Source organism: Hippoglossus hippoglossus, chromosome 8 (genome assembly GCF_009819705.1).
Source record: "Hippoglossus hippoglossus isolate fHipHip1 chromosome 8, fHipHip1.pri, whole genome shotgun sequence".
In the NCBI taxonomy this organism is placed as follows: domain Eukaryota; kingdom Metazoa; phylum Chordata; class Actinopteri; order Pleuronectiformes; family Pleuronectidae; genus Hippoglossus; species Hippoglossus hippoglossus.
In genome coordinates, this window is record NC_047158.1 from 16,134,021 (window position 1) to 16,158,148 (window position 24,128).

The 24,128-nt window shown below is 43.0% G+C and overlaps 1 protein-coding gene across 1 annotated transcript in view; it reads left to right on the forward strand.

Moving 5' to 3' along the window:
• The first annotated feature begins 4,369 nt into the window (after window positions 1-4,369).
• Window positions 4,370-24,128, forward strand: part of LOC117765832 (trinucleotide repeat-containing gene 6C protein-like) — a 37,391-nt gene continuing 17,632 nt past the window's right edge. The window contains 4 exon segments of the mRNA XM_034592358.1: window positions 4,370-4,494; window positions 10,150-10,252; window positions 11,053-11,074; window positions 21,094-21,450. Coding sequence (XP_034448249.1) covers window positions 10,190-10,252; window positions 11,053-11,074; window positions 21,094-21,450 — 442 coding nt within the window. The 5' untranslated portion in view covers window positions 4,370-4,494; window positions 10,150-10,189.

Sequence of the window (24,128 nt, forward strand, 5' to 3'; positions counted from 1 at the left end):
GTTTCTCTCCTTCTTTCTGTGAATATAATCATGAGTGTCAGACAAATATCGACCATGGCCATTGTTGGCCCAAGTGTCTATTTGCTCACTAGAAAAGACTCATTATGTTACAACAGATTGATATCTCTGCCCCCAAGGACTTTAATCTCTCCTCAAATGAAAATAGAAACAATCATGGCTGTTGGTGGGGTGACACTTTTAGCTCTGTAGCACACCTGCCACTCTCCAGCACCCCCCACCCCAACCAGGAGAGAGACCTTGGCAGGTATAGTTAGTGATGGGATGCGCTGACTTTGAAGGATGACGAGTGGACCAGCTTTCATAGCATGTGACTGCACCATCTTTTCCTCCCACTGTCTTCTCTCTGTGGGAGAGATGTTGTGCTCTGTGTGTGTGTGTGTGTGTGTGTGTGTGTGTGTGTGTGTGTGTGTGTGTGTGTGTGTGTGTGTGTGTGTGTGTGTGTGTGTGTGTGTGTGTGTGTGTGTGTGTGCGTGTGTGTGTGTGCGTGTGTGTGTGTGCTTAACTGAGTATGATTGAGAAGACGTTACACTGATGACAAGAGGAAGCACAGACTCAACATACTGTTAGAGAATAATAAATGATCTTGTAGATGTGACACAAACTGAGAATCAGACATGAGACAGGAGGCAAACAAAATACATTGAGAATGCAAATTAATGTTTGCTGGAGTTTAATTGTTCAATTGAATCATTTGAATCCATAAAGGTACACAATTATGTTTATGCATCCCATAAATCTGATTAGCGCGGAGTGCCGCTCTGCAAACGTTACGCAGTCTGCTGAATGGGGGGGCTGATGCCCACCCACACAGCTCACGTCTGATTAGCTGCGAAGCACCGTCACTTATCTCTCTTTCTATTACCACACAATTTATGAAATGAAGTATGATGATGTATCGCTCAAACTAATTGTGCAGTCTTTTCTTATTTAGAAAGCAAACATCAGTGGCAGAAATGTTGAAATAACAGCCGAGCCGAAAGAAAGACTTTCAAACTGTGCACGATCCAATTTGTCATGCTTGTCTGAAATTCCTTACACTTGTAATGTTGTGTTTTTCACCATCGTGGATCATTTGACCTTTTCCTAACTTGCCTCAGCTCCTCTTTGAGAACACAACCCTGTATTTGATGGAGGAAGAGGGGCAAAACCTGCTGTGCCAAATGTAAAAGTAAAAGATAATAAATCTCCAACCAGGACAAAATGACTGAGCTCTACTCTCTAAATTCAATGGTTGAACAAGATAAGTTACCAATGTTAGCAAAGATCCAGGTGATAGCATTGAAACCGCTCACAACAGTATATTTAGATTAATGTTGAAAACCCATGCTCACGTTCTGGACCTTCAGACCATTTTCAAGGGAACGCCAATACACAGTTTGCACATCACATACTTACGTTTTTAAATAAATTAAAATAAATAAATAAAATACTGCAATATGAACGTATTCAGTCATGCATGGAAAATTCTAAATAAATCTAAATATGCATTATTAGCTAAATGTATTTAAAGTATCAAAAGTAAACTAAAGATTTCCCTTGTGATTTCTCTTGGTCTAACCCTATCTGATTCTTTTATCCAATGCATTATTTCAAGCACCATATGCCGTTGTACTTGTTGTGCAGCTTCGGTTATAAGCTAATGTTGGATGGTTGGATCTGTAACAGTGGATCGTATTTCATAAAGTTGTCATTTATTTTCAGTGCAAAATCATAATCTGTAACATATAATTATATCGGTCAAATGAATGTAATATGGTATAAAATAGCATTAAATAGAAAAAGTTAAGTAAAGAGGTACTTGAAATTTACAAATGCTTGAGTAAATGGATATGGTCAGAATCCACCACCAATGATATTTAACATATATCCTATAAATAAGCAATAAATACTACTTTATGTAGCTTTGCAATTGCACATATGCTATTTTCAACAAGCATGACGAGCTCTCTCTCTCTCTCTCTCTCTCTCTCTCTCTCTCTCTCTCTCTCTCTCTCTCTCTCCCTCTCCCTCTCATCTCACAACCAGTCCTGCCCCTGTCCTCGGTGTGAAATGACACTTTGATCGACCCCGCTGCACTTCCCAGGTGAACTCTATCCTCGACCAGACAGGTCAGCGTGGTCGGGGTCATAATTTAATTCCTCAGATACTCATTGACTGGCCGTGCGCACTAATCAATGCTGCTAACGTTCACAGTGGGGACAAAAGGTCAGAGTTTTTCTTGTGTGGATCCCAGTCACTCACTGTCTTCCACACAGAGGCTTTATTTAACTCACTGCAAGGAGGAGTGGTGCATGTCAAAATATTTACATAGGATTTATTTAGTAATTTGGGGAAAAGACAAATGTCAAACTACTTTTTTGTGTCTCTATTTTTTGCAAACCTGTCAATCATATCGGACTAACAGTTACCATGCTGCCAAATATCCATCTCACTTATCTACATTTATATCCTTGCTCACTGACATTTACTTCCAGTTAGCCTTACTCCATCCATGTGCCTGTCAAAAACACAGTCTCTGGGATTGGAGCATCAACACAGTGCTCATGTACAAACGCACACGCACACGCACACGCACACGCACACGCACATGCACACGCACACAAAGTTCGAAAAGGACTCAGGCAATAGATTATTTATATCTCCTGGAAGATTCATCACCATGGTGCGTGATTAGTGTCTCCCCTCCTCTCCTCTGTACGCACATGTCTCCGCTCACACTCCATCATCTTGTAGACTGAATAAATGTGTTTTGCCACCATCACTTTAATGCATACTTCTGCAATTATCCAGATGTGGGGGGGGGGGATACCGTAAAATATGTGCTGGCGACACCCGATACAGACGGGTCCGTAATTGCGAGCACACGGTGGTGATCATCCTGTTTCGTAATCAGATTCATAGTTATTTCTTGTGGGCATTCACCGTTTGATGTTTCTCCCGGATTCATTTCCTTATCAGACGCCACTGGAGACTCATTTACAGTGGACCTCGTTGGCTCTTAATGAGATGCAGACAAGGGTATTTATTCAGCTCTCTGGCTCATTGAGTGGTGACATATTGGCCTCGAAAGCGTTCCAGTCATATTTATTTCTCCTCGATTCTGTGGCGGAGATAAGGTTTCCAATGGGAATTTCTAATTGTAAAGTAGCCAGTATATAGACAGGGTTTATCACATAGAGTGTATATAAAGACGGTGGCCCTGAGGGTCCAAACACAACAACACAAAGACATTTCACACAAGCACAATGGCCACTGAGAATAAACAACAACACTTCTGATTAGGGAAAAGGTGGGATAACACTTCTTGTTTGTGTCTGAACAGAACCTAACTCTCTGGTGACTGGAGTTCTGCTGTTTACGAATCTTAGCAGTGACCTGATGCAAATTTTAAACTGGGATGAAAAGATGGAAGATCAGATAGAAATCATGAGGAGATATTTAAGTACATATGAGGTAATTCTCAATATGTTTTTAGCATTGTGACAGAGAAAATTGAGAATGTACTCTAATGGTCGGACTCAACCAGGTGTGAAAGCCCCTTAATATAATTTCTAACCTTAATTTGAAAGAACTATATTCATTTGTGTGTTACCAATTCAAGTTTTAATATTTTCCTATTTCAGTGTAATAACTGTTTCCTATTGTTTGCGCTCAATTAGCACCTTATAGCTGTGTTTGCAAAGGTGCTTTATGAATAAATAAAGTTTATCATTTAAGTTGTGGCACCAGTGGAATCATTTAAAAATGTTACATACATTACAATGGAAGTCAAAAAATGTCCCTAAAGTTGGAAAAGCAGGCGTTCTCTGGATATTATTAGAGGAAATATTGAAGGCCTTTAGAAGAGGGACGATAAATTAAGATTAGTTAAATTTAGATAAGTTAAGATAAGATAAGATGTACCTTTATTTTTCCTCCATAGAGCATCACATACTTAAGATTATAATTAACATCACAGTTTTATTCACATTTGAATGTGCTATTCCGTGGTGGAAGCCGTAGTGAGATCCTGAATGCAATTTATATAAAAATACAAAGTAGACTGGTTTATTCTTAGGCCTTTATAAGGAGCTGAATTGAATGCATTTTAAAACTTTGATCGACCCTCAGACTCCCTGTTACTGGTGCTCGATCACCACAGAACGTGTTTCTGTTGCACACTTGCTTATGTTGCTGTGTCGGGGGGGTGTATGATGGTGTGCGGCATGTGATGAGAGGGGCAGCAGTGATGGAGGGGCTGCAGTTGTCATGGAAACGCCGGGTGAGGAGGGGGTAATGGTGGTGGTGGGGAAGGGGCGGGGGACAGTTTGTTTTGTTATTGACGGTCACGTGGCAGGGTGAATCCCCGCCCCCCTCCCTCCTCCCATTACCACCGATTCAAGCGTCGCGAGCTCCCTGCTCCGGTCAGTAACTACAAAATGGCTGCAGAGGCTCCGCCGCCGCCGCCGACGAGATCCCGCTGAACGCTTCACGGTAGGACCCCGGTGGTTTGTTCTGTGCGCTTTCATTGTTCCTGCTCGACAGCGTTGCAGCTCCGCGCTGCATGGGAAATACGCAGGGGGGGGTGGGGGGGGGGGGGGAGTTGTTTTGAAAGAGGCTAAGAAAAAAAAAAAATGGCAGCTGGGAGAGGGAGAGCGGAGAACGTCTCCGGCTCAGCCCACTTTGACATCCCGTGCTGCCGTCGCTTGTTGACGGGGATGTTTGTCTTTCAAGCCCGCGCGCAGCTCTAGACGACCTTAGCACGGGTTGTTTTTTGTTTTTTTTGTGTGACGCTGGTCACGCAGAGCTAACTCGAACTAACCCTGCAGCACAAGTGAGTCAAGGGCAACCCGGGCTGTGTCATTGCTGGCAGGGCTTGTTGTGTTTGTTGCAGCTGGGGGGGCAGACGCTGCTTGGATCGGACCGACCGTGCATCTCCACCCGGGGAACACCGCGCACTACCCGGCCCAGCTCCCCCAGCAACACTCACCAGTCTCTCCAGCTGCCTCCGCTGAGAATATGTGCAGCTTTCTGCATCATTATACATCACAGCGATACACTCACTGACGCTGGCTAGTCGTCTGTGGCCCTCGCTTTAAGAGACACTACTTGTTTTTATGCAGAAAGTCTAAATAGTGAGTTGAGAGACGTGACATCACCGTGGGGCTGGTTGTTGAAGCTGCACCCGGGCTGCTCGGGGGTTTTATTCAGTGCAGTGTGGTTGAGATGCATCTCGTCAGCTGTGCAAACCTCGACAAACCCGGAATTTATGCAGCTGATCCCAATATCCACGGCTTGCTTTTTAAAAGTTTGAGTCAATTCTGAACTGTTTTTTTTTTTTGTAGTTTCAGTTTTCAAATTCCCAGGGCTTTACCGCTTATTTACCTCCTGTTACTGGACAGTGTGTAGTATTTTTCTGAAATTGTAGTCCAGGTAATGTGTGCATGCGTGTACTCATGTTTATTATGTAGTTTTCTTTTGTGTCATACATCAGCAGAAGATAAACTCCCATTAATTCCTGCATTGTTGGACAATAAAGTATTAAATTCCGACTGAGTCATTAAGACGCTGATCTCCCACAGCTTTAAAAGCCTCTACCTGCTGTAATGTTTACAGTGAGTCAGGCCATCGCTGGCCGGCTCCTGTTGCAGCTCCACATCCTGCAGTGGCATGCACTCTTCATGGAGAGGGCAGTGTGTTTGTGTGTAGACTGGGAATGCCTGTGTGCATGCATGTAGAGGGCAGGCTGACGTAAGCGGTGAGGCCTGCTGGTCTTACTGATGTGTTAGAGTCCCTAATTTGGGTCCGGGCCTGGCAAGGGATGAAGCGGTGGTGGCGGTAAAGGGAAGGGGGGGGGTATTTTCTGTCCCTGCCAGGTCAGGGGCCCCAGTCAGCACCCAAGCCTCTGAAAGAGGCAGTGTGTAAAGAGGCGCCAAAGGGGGCTTGATAACAAAAACAGGCCACTAAATACTGTGATTACTATACAGCTTAGGTCATAGCCCTTCTTTCAGTTAAAAACTCTCAATGGCCTTTTACTTACTGGTGGACTAGAGGACCGAGGGGCATTTTGCCAGATTGTGTCATTTGGTTTGGCGGCTGGTTTGGTTTCGATGATCAGATGCCTTGTTGGAGTTCTCAGTGGAAATGATGAGCTTGCATTCTGTGAGAGCTATTTATCGTGGTCGAAGAAACGTTTGTTTCAATGTAAAAAAAAGCTGTTTTGTTAGAATGCTCGCTCAATTTCTTTGAATACTGCACAGGTAGAGCAGATTTGTAGAGATTACTCCTTCGTGGCTGTCAGTGGTGCTCCTTCTGTTTAATAGATGCTACTCTAAGACATTTTCTTAATCGCCCTTTGCAGAAATGAAAACACGAGCTCTCTCAGGCTCTTACTCCGTTACTTGATCCCTCCCCCCCATTTTGCATACAAATATGGAAATGGTGACAACGCTACGTGATTGTACTTAAATAAGACATTTGTTTGTTTGTTTGTGAGTTTTTTTTAATCTCCTGGACCAATAAATGGTCAAGCAGGCTTGTGAAAGTGTTCCCACTACATTTGGCGCAGACAACTGGGATTGGAGGCAGCACCCTTGGAGTGCAGCCATACAAGTTATTTTCGGGCCAGTTTCGAACACTAGGAGTGCGGCGTAAGTTTCTTTTTTCGTTGTCGTTAGCCTGGGTCAGAAAGCATTAACATGACCACACTGAGAATAGCCTCAAGTACTTAAGAGACTGCAATCCTCTTTGCAGAGCACAAGGACTTTGTCAGTGCTTACCCAGCAGTTTTTAAACCTTCACACAAATTGAAAGGTGGCAGTGACTGCTTGGTCTTTTGCTTTTTGTACAAAGCGGCATATCGGATATTTTTACAGAGTTAGCATAAAAGCTGTGTCGCCCTAACGTGCGTTCGTGCAGACGAGCAAAAGGGGCTGATCATCCTGCCATAGCTGTGGCTGTGGCTGCTGCTGTGGCTGCTAGCAAGCGATCTCCCAAAGGCTCACCGTGCTCTTGTTTGGCTTGCGATGGCATTCCTGGCTATGTGCCCAGCGACGGCCGTCTACCACCCCTTCCCCCATCGCCCACACAAACACACAAACCAGCCCCATCAATTGTAGCACCCTCATCCTCAGTGCTTCATTTAGGGATAGTCGGGCATTTACAGCATTACCATTGGCTGTGACAGTGCCCCTCTTCCTCTCCTTCTCCATTTGGTTCTCTACCAGCTTTATGCCGGTTGTCATTCTTCGGTCTTTGGGCTCTCCCCAGTTTTTTTCCTTTTTGTTTTGCTTTGTGAAGTGAGTGTCTGGTTTAGAGACGGACACCAGGCTCTAATCCTGTTGTTCTGACAGGACGGTGTAATTCCACAACACAGCCGAGCTCATTGGCCCGTGTCTTTCATGTCGACACTCACCCTGCCTCACTCCAACAAACGGCTGCTCATGATGTAGCTTAGCCCGCTACTACGAGAATATATAAATTAAAAAAAAAACATTGGTGTAGCTTCTCTGGCTGATTCATTGATTTACAGACTGTTTTATTATTGTGAATGGTTCATTTATATCTGAAAGCAGGGCCCTTAGAAATGTTTTTTTATTTTAAAAGCATCTTTAGTAATCTATGATGGAGTCTGTATCTTTAAATAGTGGTTTAAAGTTATGTGTTCTGCCTATCCATATAGCACCATTATATTACCAGAGGTGAAACAGCAAGTGGGCAGAAGGTTCCATTACTGTGTCCTCACCATCAGTTAGCACTTAGAGCCCATGGGACACACATCTGTCCAAGCCAGGCACATGTTTGGAAATGAAACAGCAGCTTTCATTGAGGGAGACTCTCTCTTTCTAGCTCAGGGACCAAATGTTTCTTAAACTGAAATCATTTTGACGCATTTCTCAGCACACGCTCTCCTCGTCTGGATCGGAGGCCAACAGCAGCTCATATTAACTGGAGCATCTCTCTCATCCTCTGATCCTTCATAACACAAGCCCAATGATTCCTTTGAAAGGAGCAGCACCCGATATATATTTAGAACTGCAGCTGCAACAGAAGGCTCCATACCAGCCCGTAGGAGGTAAAAATCAGTCTATAGGTGAATAGTGGCGGGACGTTTTTGTGTCAAAGCAAATTTGGAATACAGTCTCAATTTATCTTAAAGCTCCTCTTCATCCCAGCTCCTCTGAGCCATCAGGCCTGTCATGCTGCAAGATTCACCTTTCAGCCCTTACAGACTTTGAAGGCATGTGCTGAGGTAGCCAGGAGGTCTGGTGTGCGAGTGAGGGATATTGTCTAGAAATGTAGTTAGTTTTTTACTTTTGAAACTTACTGATAATATATATTTTTTAAAAACACTTGACACGGGTTGTGTTTTGTCTGTTTGTTTGATTACTCAGATAACATAACTTAAAATAATTTTTCGGACCATTTTACTCAGTGTCTTCACATGTGATAGCAGTGTAAAAGATGATGTAAAGAACAGACAATGGGGCAGGGGTCTGATGTTTGAGGTGAATCGGCGGCTTTGTCATGGTGACCTTATATGTCACCCGTTTGTTAGCCACACAGTCTAAGGGCAGAGGTGAACATGGCTTTTTGGCGACCGTGGCAGAAGCTTCTGTCATCAATTTTAACAAAGCATTGCTGCACACTTTGCAAGCTGAGTTTGGAAAATCTACTCTCAAATGTTCAACCAATCACTACCAGTTAAATGACAATACCTGCTAGTTGTACAACTGGTTTCTCAATCAGTTAAGTGTAAGCGTGCTTCTCGTTCAGGGGTTGTCATTTTCTAACTTTTTTTTAAGGAAAGTTCCTGGACAGTTTTGGTTGACATTTAGCATTGAGGTCAAGTAAAAGCAGCCGGGACAGGTAAAAAGGACACTGTCAGTAATAGTTATGAGCCAAAGAACTGACTAAGGCTCTTAACTGTAAGCTCAGATTTGTACTTGTAACGTGTAGCGCTTGTCCAAGTTTGCCTTTTCTTTCGGTTTTCCAATTCCATCCTTGAACCTCCACAACCAAACTGAATGCTTAAGGGCACTGTCTGTCTCCACCTGACTGCTCACCAGGGCCTCAGGGAGCGCTTGTTGCCAGGCAATGGCACACACCTCTGTTGCCTGCAGCATTAAAGGCTTGGAAGTAGAAAAAGGCTGATGGTTTTATGTGCAATTTTTAAAGGAAGGATTCCGTTGTATGTATTTTTTTTCCAGACTAGTTTGTCTGTGTGTAGTCCTTAAAAACTTAGTAACTACTTCTAATTTTTAAATCAGTTTTTTCTCTGTAAAGGGTTATTTATAAAGACTAAATCTGACCTCTTAGCATTTGCAAGTGAAACAAAGGGGTATTATCTGTTGTTTTCAGCAAGTGGGTGTCTGTTGTGAACATTTTTCCTCTCATGACAGGGTAGTGGAGGTGTAGGTGCAGAGTTAATAAATGAAAGGTGGCTCAACGTTCACTTGGACTAAACGATGTACTGATAAGAATTTGGTGATCAAAGGTCAAGGCCACTGTGACCTCACAAACCACATTTTGGACCATAACTCAAGCATTCATACACTAATTATGGCAAAATTTTGCACAAATGTCTCGTGGGATAAAATGATAAAGTACTGACGTTATATATCCAAATGGCCTTTACTGGCCGATATTCAACACTATGAGAAGGGGGGATTTGACCATATTTCCTGCTGCTTGACCAGTTGGCAGAGGCAAACAACCGTGAGGCAGTTTGTTTTGTAGTCTGCTCCCAGATTAGTTGTGTTGGGATCTGTTGCACTGGCTGGGGGTGGAGACTTAAGAATGGGGGCCTCGTCTCATTGGTCCCATCTAAACCTGCAAGGCCTCCTTAATGGTTTCCAGAACCAACCCCAAACACCACCAAACTAAAGCATGTGTGTGCACACAGAGTTCAAGGCATTACACTTAGACAAGAAATGTGCAGCTTGGGAGTCAAGTGCAAAACAAACCCACATTCTTCTCTCTGGTGGTTGTATTACTGCTACACATGTGACTTTGTGTATTACAGCAGCGGCCACTGACAACAACAGAAATTGCAAGTGATCACCTGATGATACATAGTATCTTTCTCATTTGCTGGTGTTTGGTTATAAAAACAATGTCCATCTCTTTCTTTCTCTCTTGGTGTTTAAGCTGTGAGAAGAAGCAAAACTCACGAGAAGACAACCATTTGATGGAAGATAAGAAAAAGAAAAAGCAAGAAGAGAAGAAAAAGAAAGAAGCCGCTCAGAAAAAGGTAAGCCTGTGGCCTCTCTTGACAAACTCACTCACCTTTGATTTCGTTTGATATCATAATTCCAGCGCTGTCCTATTTCTGGCCAACATCCCAGTGGCACCAGTCTTGGAAGACACAGCATGCTCACACACACATGAATGACAGACACATAGATAGGGAGGGTACAGAGACGAATGGGGTTGTCAGAGTGAATATCTAAAAGTAATAATGATCTATCTAAAACGTGGCTCTCTTGCTCCCACTCACTTCGTACCTGTTCCCACCTCTCATCTCCACTTCCTGTATTCATTGTAGCACATTGCAGAGATGTGTAGTCACATGCACATTGAGCCCATGCATTATGTCATCCTTATCCTCATCTTTACCCTGTATGCTTCCACTTCCACTGCTCCTCTTCACTGTTTCATTCCGTGTGTCTGTTTTCCTTGTTAGCTTAACAGGTTGGCCTGCTGTTCTAAGTAGTCTGTATCCCTGAAATCTTTTTGTCAGTGCTGCCAAAAGAAGGTTTGTGTATCTTATGAGAGGAACATTTGTATTATCTATTTTTGTAGGTACACGCCAAATGAACCCTTTTATCCCATCAAGCATTATTAATGAACATGAACCTCTTAGCATTTCAACAGATGAGCAAAACCAGCCCCTAAAATTTCCCTGACTGGTCGTGCAGGTGGAAAGCAAGCGTCAATCGTGATTTGACATTAAGACCCACAGTTTTCACGTATACGCGGAAAATATGCTTATTGCGTCATCTTAAGTTATTCTTTCTTTCTATTGCTAATATATTTCTCTCTTCTTTTCAGGCCACAGAACAGATAACCAAAGGTGAGTTGTGGTTACTTATTAAGTTGTTTGTTTAATGTATTTTGCATCATAATTTCTTCAACTATGTTTATTTTGCCTGCAAGTGTAGATCTTCCTTTGTTTAGTATGTTCATGCTAACACAAGGTTTCTCTGTCTTTTCCATGAATTTAAAATATGAGGTTTTCAAACAGAGAGGCTGATTTTCTACAGGATTACTTTTCTTCCACTGAGACTCAATTTACCCCCCCGTTCACCGTTGTGCAGTTTGTATATGAGGCATACAAACATCTTCAACTGAATGCATTAGCAGCAGCCAGGTGGTCCATACTACATGAGCCAAGAAAGAGGCCAGGTGCCCATACAAGACTAATAAGGAGCATGGGGATTTTGCAGCTGCTCCTCAGGCCTCCCCATTGGCTCCTTGGGCATACCTAGGAGGAAAGAGGTGAGGAGGAATATCAGAGGAGAAGAAAACAAGAGGGAAAAACCCACCAAACAAACAAGAGAGAGAGATTCAAGTAAACTGGACTAAAACGTGACTTCTGTAGGAAAGAGTATGCTTAGCCTGCAGGTTTTTAACTCGTCCTCAGTGGCAGCTGCAAACCCACTCTCTGCATTTTGTCTCCCCCAAACCAATGCTCTTAACGACCAGGGAGCGGCAGGTAGGCAGATATGGACAGTAAGGAGCAGATCCCCTTGCTGCTTTAAGCAGGCAGATGGGAGTGGGAGGGTGGTGTCTTTCAAGGGGCAGTCAGGGCTGATCTGATTAGAACTTCTGGTGGGCATCAGCTTATTGGCCTTACAGCAGTTTATTGTCAGCAAAAGAATGGACGCCCATGTGAGAACACAGCAGGAAAAAGTCTTGGCAATTCACAGCAAGTGAGTGGGTGTCTTGATGATCATTTATTTAAAAAAAAAAAAAATACAAATATCTCAGGGAATATCTCATGAAATAGAGGAAATACATGTAAAAGAAGCAGATAAAGAGATTTGAGAGCTTTTGTTGAAAAGGGTCGACGCCGCAGTGTGCTGCAAACCGAAACGTTTGATTTCCGCCGCAGAATTTATACATCATGACCTGCCTCCTGCAAGCTCTATACAGGCGCCACCCATCACCCGAATGTTCTGGACATTTACTGTTTTTTATGGATGTTTCTTATCCTCATAAGGATATTTTTGCCGACATTTTCCCGATTTCATGCCTGAAAACGACTTCAGTGGCGATGGTTAACGTTTGGGAAAGGGTGCTCGTGAGTGCATTATGTCAATGAGTCGTCCCCACAGGGTATTGAAGCAAACACCAGTGTGTTGTGTTTTCAGCAGATTTTTTTTTTTTTTAAATCATTTAAAAGGAGGAGTAAGTCGTTCTCTTCTTGTGGCTGCGTACAACTGTGAATTCAAGGGTCAGCGCCTTGACCTCCCACTCTCTTCCTGAAAGATGAGTTAATGAGACTGTACTGTCACTGAGGTAGCCCCCCCACCCCCCCCCCACCCCTTGTCTGAGTCACCCTTAGCCCCTCACTGTTTGCTGCACTAATGAATGTGATGTGAATTAGCTATGTTAGCATTCTCTTTGTCCCTTATCTACTTTGTGTTGTTTCGCCGCATCTGCAAATTGACCTATATACCACACTTTTCTCCTCATCTGCAGACCAGGCTGTGATTTGCACAATTATTCTCTTGGCTGCGGCCCCTAACAGCGACGTGCCTTGACCTCGATTTACTGTGATCGTCACTCCCTTAAATGTCACAGTTGACTTTAAGCACAGTGTATATATTTGTGTACTCTGAACATGTGTGGTCAGTTTTCCATAGGGCTGTTCTTAACTGAAGAAAGAGGATAATAGTTACTGGATTTCTTCAACATATGAATGAGTCGACTTTAGTTGAAAACCTGCTCGGTGGTTTAAAGATCTCAGCATATGTATGAATGTTATTATTAGCAAATATGTGACTGTTGTTTTACATTAATGAAGAAACACTAGTCGCTCAGTCACCATAAAAACAACAAACTGACCAAAAGATTGTCTGGGATGCTAATGCAGGGTACACTGGGAACTAACTAGGAAAACAGTGCTAGCTGAATAAACAGGCATCCATACACTGGAGATCTCCAGGAAGACCTCGAGCACCATAGTAACACTACACCACCTCCCGTCTGGCCTGATGGAGAAGCCCACCCTGGGACCAACAGGAGGAATGAGCAGAGGAAATAGGTAGCAGCATAAGGTGGGCTGTAAGGAAGGAGATGGGACAAGTTGCCGTGGTTACATTTGTGCAAAGTTTAGGGGGGGGGCTGCTAAAACAGGGTGCCTTCAGTTGATTTTAGAGAGCTGCATGGAAAAAGGCATGCGAGAGCAGAAGAAACAGACAGAATGCACTCTAGTTTCCTGTTTGCCGGCACAGCTGAGGGGGCCTTTTGTAGGATATTTCTACTGGCTCGTTTCTGTGACACACACTCACTGTCACTCTCCCTGTCCCCTGATGTGACAGGCAAACATTAAAAGCATATGAACATCGTGTGCCTCTGCAAACACACATATAGTTTGACCTTAATCTCAGAAATACTACACCGACCCCTCTGCCACACTAGCCCACACTGACAATGTTGTGATTTTTCATTCGCAAATGCAGCTCATTCACCTCCAAATACAAAAATACCTGTGAGGGGGGGCTTTTACACCCAACTTGTTTTATATATTCAAACTTGATGTGTTAGTGTCGTTTGTGTGGGCCGGAGTGAACGCTGTTCATTGAACTCTGTTGCAGACCAAACAGCGGAACAGAGACAGCCTTTAAAAAGGAGGGGGGGGGGGTCTCACTTTGCTTCCAAGTTAATTCTGGTGCAGTTCATTCGCGGTTTGAAAGTGAAACAGACCGACCACAGGACTTTATGTTGGTAAATGTGTGATCTTCGACATTATATGATTTCAAAACCTCAGCTACTGTTGCATTGATTCCCTCTGCGGCTCAGAACATGATAGGGATGAGAGGGATTTATACATGATCTGTAAAAGAAATATTTATGTATCTATGAACTAAAAGTGGTATTAATCTGACTGTATTTGCACATATGGAAAGCATATCTGTCGACAAGTCAGAGTTTTTGTATGAAAGTTATATTGCGTTAAATTAATTGTCATTGTTAATAGTTCAATCCATTTATCTGTTTTCGACTGCTTTTATGGATGTACATAAAAAAAAAAAAACAGTTGGCTTTTTTTAAGGTTGTGATAGATAATGTAAACGTGACGCAAATATATTACTTAAACTCCACACTTATCAATGTCAGTGTCATTCGCTTGTTACTCAGAAATCAGTGTTCTGAAGAAGCGTCACGGAAAGGCTCTCAAGCTTTCTTCCATCTGTCACTGGAATATTTTACGACCCTTAAGTGTTGTAACATTAATTTAAACGTCCAATGAATCTTCTGTGCAGTGGAGATGCTGTCTGTCACCACTGTGTGTGTGTGTGTGTGTGTGTGTGTGTGTGTGTGTGTGTGTGTGTGTGTGTGTGTGTGTGTGTGTGTGTGTGTGTGTGTGTGTGTGTGTGTGTGTGTGTGTGTGTGTGTGTGTGTGTGTGTGTGTGAGACAAGTTGTAATTTCAAACCTTGAATAGTCAGCTCCTGCGTTGTACCACAGACCAACCCTCCTTTGGAAAGTACCCGATTACAGAGTAATAGTATTAGGCATCAGCCCCATCACAGTTATTGTGTCCGACAACAGAGGCCGCCTGCCATTGACAAGCTGCACTTGAGTTGATGTCTACGGGTTAATGACCTATTGTGTTTCTGTTCACACTGTGAATTTTCTTTATCCCTATCAAAGACACGGGGGCAACGAACATGCACATCAAGGCGCACATTTACACAGTGCAATAAAAGATAACATTATAAAGTAGTGCTGCGGCAGTAATTTCATAACAGATTAATTTGCCGTTTCACATTCCCTTAATTACGCCCAGCGCTTTGTGTTGGAGAGTCATAAATTGTGGTGCGATCAGGGGGGAGTTTATACCAGTGTGCCTCTTGTCATCGTCACTGCCTCTTTTACATGTCTTATCCCAGTGAGCACAGTTTAAACGGATGCAGCAGCAGTGATGATTAACTACATTTTTAAAGAGCAACAGAGGTAATGGTTTGATTGGCCTGTTGTGGAGTGTCATGCGCTATAAATTATGCATACGAGCCTATTGCCAGTTAATGTATAGATACTTCAGTAGTTTGAATTATCTATAACTCAACTCGGAAGAGGTTAGCAGGTCAGAAATGGGTGTAGTTTTATTAGTGGTAAATTGGGTGTTATGAGAATTTCTGCAACTGGCTGTTATGTGAGCTGAGGATGATGTGTTGTTTTGGTATTTTCAAAAAGAAGCTAGGTTTGTGAAATGTCTCCAAATATATTTTTCAACAGTGGTGTTGGTTGATGCCTCTTGCAGTTTCTGTGCGAAGCGAATATCGGGCTCACAGTGACTTGTGTTGGTCCAGTGGGCGCTACTCAGGTCAGGCAGACAAGACTAGCACTCTCTTTCACACATCACTTCCTCTAAATTGTGACAGGCAGTGGAATCTGGTCTGGCTGCAGCTGTTGGCACAAAGGGCCAGGGACATGATAGTAATGAGTCCAGGGAAGCTGTCTGTCTCAGAAACAGACCTATTTAAAGACAAGACTTGACTTACAAGTGTAATCTACCACTCAGGTGTGTGGTGTTGTTGCCCCGTGCCGTCAGACATTAAATGCTTTTATCTGTGTTGTGTGTGTGTGTGAAGCAGCAAGGGAGGTTTCCCCTCTTAACTACAGTGTCATATTTATTCACTTCTAATTAAGCCTCTCTTATGAGGTGCACTGCTCACATTTTAAAGCCCAGTGGAGGAACGAGATGGAGGAGCCTGAAGACATGCCTCTCGATCTCGCTCACGTGTTCTCCCGCCTCCTCTCTTAATTAGACATCCTAGTAATTTCTATGTTTCTGGATTTACTCCAATCAGAGTAGTTTACTTAGACAGTTTGGCAGTAACACCAGCAGTATGATACACTTTAAAGGGAAGTCAAGTCTGTAACCTCCAGATTCCCTTATGTTGTTTGTTGAGCTTTTGGAGAATTTGTGATTGTGTCTTCCATTTAATATTTAAATTAAATTAAAAATGAATAAGGGGTTGCGTTCCTGATGCACAGTATCTGTCACCTCATCCAAATCTGTGATTTCTTTGCACCTGAATAGGCCAAATTAACAGCAATGTCTTTTTAAAGTCCTGATGCTCATGATGATAAAAATAATGCTTATAATTAAATCTAGCTTTTATGTTTATCTTCAGAGCCTACTGCCCATCACCGGAAGTTCTTTATGTTAACTTTTACCAGCCTATAACTACAGCCTTTGTGAGGTTTTCTGCTGTGACTAATGTATTTCCTTGTATAAAACTAGTCCTTTATACTTAAATAATTACCAGTACTATACAGTATCAAGCTGTGCCTCTCCTGCAAGTATTTCAGAATAAAAGCTTTTTAAAAACAAATGAATGGATTCAGTAAACAGAAACGCTGGAGAGCTTTTATTTTGAAACAGGTACAGGAGGTGTGGCAAACATTTTTGTTTGGCTTTTAAAATTTAACTCATTGGCACAACAGCTGGGAGAAAAAAGTTAAGATTAAACTAACTACCCATCTCTGATTTTATGCATCCATCTCCAGGCAGCGTGTTTGACTTAATTTATTGATGTAAAATTCTCTTTTGTGTTTAAAAAAAACCTTTATATATATTGTCCATCTTTATTGCAAAACAAAGTCCATAAGTCACTTTAAAAATATATATAGAGTGGTTATCTAGCTCACTTGGGGCTGTTCTAGGGCACATTTTTGTTTTCTTCCTTTCATTCTTGTTTTCATTTTCTCTATTATTAAACTACGGATCTTCATAATAGGGCTGACATTTCTAGCTGCGCCCCTGCCTGTGGGTCCTGAGAAGTAACTATCTGTGCACCTCTGCTTACACAACTCGTACACAGAAGGATCCTTTATCTTCAAGGTCATGTGGCCTGTTTTTCTGCTTTTACCTGAGAGAGAGAGACCGTTGATGCTTTCCACTCAGTTTCCTCTCCCCCACATACCCTCAACTCTCTGATATCGTTCCAGACAACCTCCCCCCAACCTCTAGGTCTTAAACAGTCAGGCAGGCATGCTATCATCTTCTCTCTCTCAGAAAATTAAGACTCCTTTTAAAGTGGAAAATGGGATGTCTTCCTCTGCGTGAAGCGCACACAGCCCCGAAGCCACAGTCTGATGTGCATCTTTGATGAAGTGGGAATTCTCCGGTGCGCCCGCACAGCTGAGGATGGTGTTTTTGCAAATAGGCTGTCAGAGAGAGTGACTCTGATCTCTTTTTACTCTTTTACACTTTTTTTCTGCAAAGCACTGCCATGTACGACTTCATGAGGCTTAATAAACCTCGCTAGTGCCAGAGGTAATTTCTTGTTTTTTTTACTCCTAATCCCCTTTCTGACCCAGAATCAATGTATGATTTTCATCCTCAACATAATCGCAAATATTAGACATTTTTACTTTAATGTATCAGTCATTTTGTTGTTATTGGTGTTTGTAAATGTACAGGGTTTACGGCTCTCTTGTAAGAGGAAGAATCTAAAATTGCGTGGAATACTGTGGGCAAAATAGTGGTCTAATTGTAAGCGGATTTAGACCAAAGCTGGTTTCAAACAGTGAGACTCGATCTTACAGTGGATCGCACAAGGGGGTGGAGACTGTCCTACACACAGACACGCACACACGCACACACACACACACACACACACACACACACACACACACACACACACACACACACACACACACACCATTCTCTTCATCCCTCAGCCCTCCCTGCTCTACCTCCTTCCTATCCTCTGGTACATTCAGCTCTCTCTTTCGCTCTCCCTCCCGCTCCCTCCTCGTCTCTTCCCTCTGATTGGCTGACAGAGGAGCCAGCCAGCTTCCCCCTTCCCCCAGCTTCGAGAAGAATCTACGTCACACATCAGAGAGTCCCAACTGTATACCGATCGCCTCCATAACTATTTTTATACATTGTGGCACAACCACAAAAGTCTGTTTTTTTTTTTTTAAATAAGGAAATCACCTCTTAAAATCAGCGGGGAATTAATGATTGTGTGCATCTTCCAGCCCTAATACACTGATGACGAAAAAATAATAGTAGATCACAGTGAATGGGGGAAAGTGAAAGCGTAGCGAACATAGGTGGGGATGGGTGAAGCACGAGATGAGGGAGGAAGTGGAGCAGATGTAGAGAAATCTGACCAGACTCCAGCTCCAGAGTTTCCCCCTGATTCCTGCAGTGAGACCCCTCAGACAGATACGGGTGAAACTGTGCAGTCAGTGGTTGTAGTTCACACAGGCTGCAGCATTGGGGGCATACATTTCTCAGAACCCTACACCCCACGCACACATACACACTTGTGACAGACATAAACACACACAGTAAAACTAGGCAGAGAAGTAGTCCGTTATGTGAGTGAAGACATCTGTCAGTTTTTACAAGGCTGTGCAAGTGTATGTTCCACGACACCATCCTGTCCTCTCCCCTCAGTGTGGGCCTCAGCATTACATAACTCTTTGTTTTTCAGTGTGTCGGGCTGGCCGCAAGTTATTCATTGCTTCACTGCACACACTCGGGATGGCAGCCAATGGCGAAGCACTGCTCTTTATAACTCATTTAGGCCACACAAAGATTTTCTTCTTCTTGTGCTTGATGCCTTTACAGTTTATTTTTTCTCTTCCCGCCTTGTTTTTTTTTTTTGTTTTACCAGCGAGAACTCAAAACACCATCTATGCTTAGTGCACATTACGTCCGATAAGCTGATGTTTGGGTTTGTTCTTGTACAGCATGTTTAGGTTTTAAACACATTTTTTGCATCCTGCTTACATTCTAGTTTACCAGCTTATTCTATTATGTAATGAAATGTACTGAGGCGATTATCCAGTGTGCTTTGTGTCCCATAATGCACACAGCAATGGCTCTGTGACCCTGAGCTGATCATCTTGTTTGACTTAGTGGGGACCTCTAACCTCGCACTTCCACATTCAGCCACAGTATATTAGCCCCCTGAGGACTTCATGATTCACAGCTTCGGCTTCCTCTTCTTTTCTTGTCATGGTTTACACGTTTACAGTTTTTCAAATAGGGCTATAATGATTAACTGTAAATCAATGTTTTTAGTCTTCTTTTTTTTTAGGAAAATAAATGCTGGTTTTGAATGTATATATTCTTAGTGCTCTATATATTTTCTGGTTTTATTAGTTCTCTATGGTAGTAAATTCAATATGTTTGCATTTTGAGTTGTTTTTAAGACATGCAGAGGATTTGGTATCATATTGAAAATCAAAAGCACTTATATATCCATATTTTGTATTCAACCTGAATGCCAAAATGGAAACTTTATATTATTAAGGGGGTAATCTGCAACTACAAGCCTGAGGATGCTTGCTCTCATGTAAACCTGCAGACGTGTAGGTGACACGCGTGTTGTGTCGGGTCTGCCTGCCTGCTGAGGATGGTAATAACTCCAGGGTCAGCTAAGCCATCAGCTCGGCAGGATTGAATCAATACAGGTTAATTGAAACAATCATGACAGCAGATAGTATAAAATGACGGGATGTAACATGAGAGGTGTCCCTTCGGCTTTGCAAAGCTTCAAAGTACATTTCAGGTCATTGTTCAGTCAGACCTACAACTTAACTGTTTTCACTTTCATGGCTTGGTTTTAGCAGCAGCTGTTTCTAACAGAGGAGTTCTAAAAACCCACTGTACTCTACCTCCCTCTCATTAGACAGACACAGCTAACGACTAGCTGGTGAACATAGTACATCGCTTAAGCTTGGCTGCGTGGCTGAAATGTTACAAAAAGATAACACAGAGAATCCAAGCCAAAAATCCTCCAAGGGGAAATTAATGGTCAGAGCCAAGGTGTGTTAAGTGAGAAAGCAAGAGGGACTATGTGGCTGAGGGTAACTAAAGCTAGTGGACATGAACACTTGGCTTCAGCAGCCTTACAAGCAGTTAATACAGCTTTGGTGGAGAACTGAGAGGTGATTATTTCAGGGTCCATAACCTACCACAAACCATGAATACCTTAATGTTAATAGAGCAGAGCACTCATTACAGTACAGTTCCTGACGGAAACAACAGCCCACAGCAGTGTATGTCCATTATCTGCTGCTTGAACTCTTCAACACTTCTAATCTGTGACCATGCACTGTGGCAGACATTGAGAGCCGCGTTGTTCGGCCATCACTGGAAGCTGAAGGTTTACAACAGAACAACCCTGAGATTATTACGGTCCTCTGGTCCTCCAAAGAGCAGCCTTGTGTTTAGTCTGACCACTGCCTTGAATCCAAGGCTCAGCCAGGCAGGAGAGACAGTGAATCTGGTGCATTTATAGACTCTTCTCCTCATTTGCCTTATTGTTCACATCCAAAAATGACCATGGTTTTAAAATGAAGCCGTGGTGGAAATGCTCAGCCACAGCAGCTTTACAGAGCAGAGTTCAGCTCTACTGGTAATTGTGTGCGTTTGTGCAAGGGCAGCAATTAATATATCCTAACTGCTGCGCTCTTAACTTTTTTATCATTTTCCTTTTGTTCTGTTTTTATTAATTGTTTTTATTTTATTTCTCTTTCTTTTTTTATTTTATTTTCAATGTCATTTTAACATGTTTCTTAAAATCAGCTCCTTTTGTTTGAATTACATTTTAACATGTTTAATTTTGTATCCATATGTGTATGCAAATGTTTATCATTATTATAACTCAAATATTAAATATATTTCAAATATAATGAAAAATGCAACCAAACAACAATGTCATGGACTTATTGACTTATAATGATTAACTAGTCAGTCAATAGCTTTTCCATTGTTGTGCGCTCAACAACTCTGCTTTTGCCTAATTCTCCTGTACCTCCACCCCCCACCTCCCCATCTCTGCTCTCCTACTACCCCCCCCCCCCCCCCCCCCCCCATTCTCCAACTTCCATAGTGCCAGACTCTGCCAAGCTCGATCCCACCCCTCCTCTTCCCCCCATCAACCCCAGTGCCGCCCCGTCTGTAGCCCCAAGCAGTGGCAATGGCAAGCGCGCTCCCTCCGGAGGTCAGCCACAGACAGCACAGCAGCCCCAGACTCTGCTCCAGCAGCGCTACCCACCCAGAGAGGTGCCCCCTCGCTTCCGCCAGCAGGAGCACAAGCAGCTGTTGAAGAGGGGTCAGCCTCTGCCCTCTGGAAGCCTGCTTCTCACCACCACAACACGTCCCAGCACTACTGAACCTGCAGCAGCAGCTGTACCCGCACACTCCTCTCCCTCCTGCTCCTCTTCCTCCACAGCCAGCCTGCCTACAGGTCAGCCTAGACACTCAGTTGGCAAGTCACTGTCTTATTCCAATTTTCTTTGCCAGTTATTTTTGCAAGCAGACAGTTGCCAGTATAATATGGGGCAGTGGGGGTTGTTGCAGAAAGGTTGTGGATTACTTGTTACCTTGAATATATCCAGAATGTTAATGGCTTGATGTGGCTTTGATATTTGACTTTACCTTGAGAAGGATGAGTGGATTTCAAAAGCAAATAGGGTAGTTTTAACCTGGGTAGACACTGTGCACTTATATTAATCTTGTATATGTTTCAACTCACACACATTTTAATCTGCCTTTCTGCACAGCAGCACCTGCAACTTTTGTTTAGACAGTACGGGTCAGTTGACTGACCCCGACGTTGCTGCTCTCACTGAACATAAGCACAGAACTCCTGTCAGGTTGTTTTGACGAAGAGAGAAAAGTTTTTGTGCAGTTTTACTCTGAATGGAAAGTAAAGAGAAAATCATATGGAGCCGCAGATGGTTGCAAGACGCAAACAGTATGGTTGGTTCTGCAGGGAATTTCAGTTTTATATCACAGCTGTCTCAAACAAAGCTTTGTTAACACCAGTTTACTAAAATTGTACCGATCTTAAACAGCAGCCATGAGACAGATGAGACTGTGGAACTGTTCAGACTACCAAAACCAATGATCTCACTTGATCTGGGAGTTATTTAGTCCGGTTCTGTAATGAAGTGTGGCTGACCAGTTCACTGTTTAATCAGGCTTAGCCAATATAGTGTCTACCTGGCTTTATGTAGCTCAGATCAAATAAAACACAATCACATTATTTTCCAAACTGTCGAGAATATACCAGACTCTAACAACACTGTGGACTCTATTCCCACCATTAACACACAGTATTGAATTTATGACAATATTTTTTTTATATTTAATAATATATGGTTGTAATCAGTACTCTATAAATACGAAAATCATGAAATAACATGTTTAAATTACTCTGAACGGCAGTAGAAAAAGTCGCAGTAGTTGTAGATGCTGCTTTTATCGTAAGTTTTCATCTGTTCTAATGCGTTTGGAAGGGATGATTGCTGACTTTTGTCATTGTTTGGCACCGGGGTTGTAACAGTGTGGTGTACCTGTAGAACAGTACGAAGGCACTTGCATCACAGGTGCTGCTGACTGTTGTTTGTTTTCATTTTGCCTCTTCCTGGCTGGGAATTCGAAATTGGGATAGAGGCGTACAGGGGTAGACGATGGAGAGTAAACACAGCTGGCTATCTCTGTTTATGTGTTTTCTTTCCTGGAGCTCTGCATGTCACAGTAAACTGGGTTCTCATGTATTTCAAAGTGGTAAAGGTCTGTTTCTTTCGTAACAAATTATTATTTGCTCTTTGATAATGATTATACAAATTTTCTAGGACACTTGGCACTTTTAATTGTCTGGGAAAGAAAAAGCTTTTTTTAGAAGTGTGTGTTTGAGCATCATCCAACCCCTCTGATGCTGAATACAGCTCTGTCTCCTTGGTGATGAGATGTTTATCCCGTCTTCGTCTTCTCCTCCTCCTCCTCCTCCTCCTCGTCATCCTCCTACTCTTCGTCCAGCTTTGCTGACCAGCTATACAGTGTTAACTGTTTTCTTGGAGGAGGAGCAATATAGAGCTAGTTCGTTGGCTGGGCGCCTCAGTGGGCCTGACCTGGCACTGATAGAAAGAGTGAGAGGGAAAGAAAGAAATGAAGAGAGAGCTTGCATGGCAGAGGTCCAGTACTGTGGGCTGCAGTGACTCATGGCTTACGGTAAAAGCTGCTGCTTCTCTCCGCCCTTCTTTGGCAGGCCTGCTCTGCTTTGGTTTGCTTCCTGTGTGTCTCTGAGCTGACTGATTGCCTTATGACAGACAGACAGGAGGACCCTCAAGACTGAACGTCAAATAGGAGTCCAGTGGGAGGGCTTCATATACGCCAATACAGATCTTGTTTGCTAAACATTCAACACAAGTCAGGACCCTCTCCCTCACAATTCTCCACGCGTCTCCTTCCCCATCTACTGTCTCAGTTCAAAAACCTCTTAGCCTAGTTTCTGTTTTGTAAAGTATGCAGCAGTGTGTGACTTATCACACAATGAGAACACCATTGGTAATCCCACATTTATGGCTCTGTCCTTACAGTCTTGTCCTCTGATTTGATGTAGTCCTATAATGTGCTCGTGAAATCACTCAGGATTTATAATTACTCCCTTGTCTGTAAAGTAATGATCGAGGTTTTATGTGCCAGTGTGCATACTTGCTCACTACAGCAGAGACAGACACTAACAAAAAACATCATAATGCAAACGGGCCTCGTCAAGTGAGAGAACAGTGTACCTAATGTGCTAATAGGTCGTCTCGTGGAGAATAGAGAGTGTGTGCAGGCTAAACTTGATTTGCTCTTTAAGCCTGCTGCTGCTGATGCTGTAAAAGAGCCTTGGGAATCCCCTCAAAGAGGACTGGGACGTCTTGTGATGTGATTAAACATCAGCTCTCTGTTAACCACAAATGTTCAGCGCTCGATCTCTGATTCTATCTCGCTCCGCCCGCTCTGTGCCTCTGCTCCTCTGACTTTCTCTGCAGCGCTTGTTGTTCTGATGCTCGTGTGTTCATCTCCTCCACCTCCGCTATACCAACACCTCGGTTCACACAACCCTCGCTGGCCCTAGGGCGGCCAGGTTTA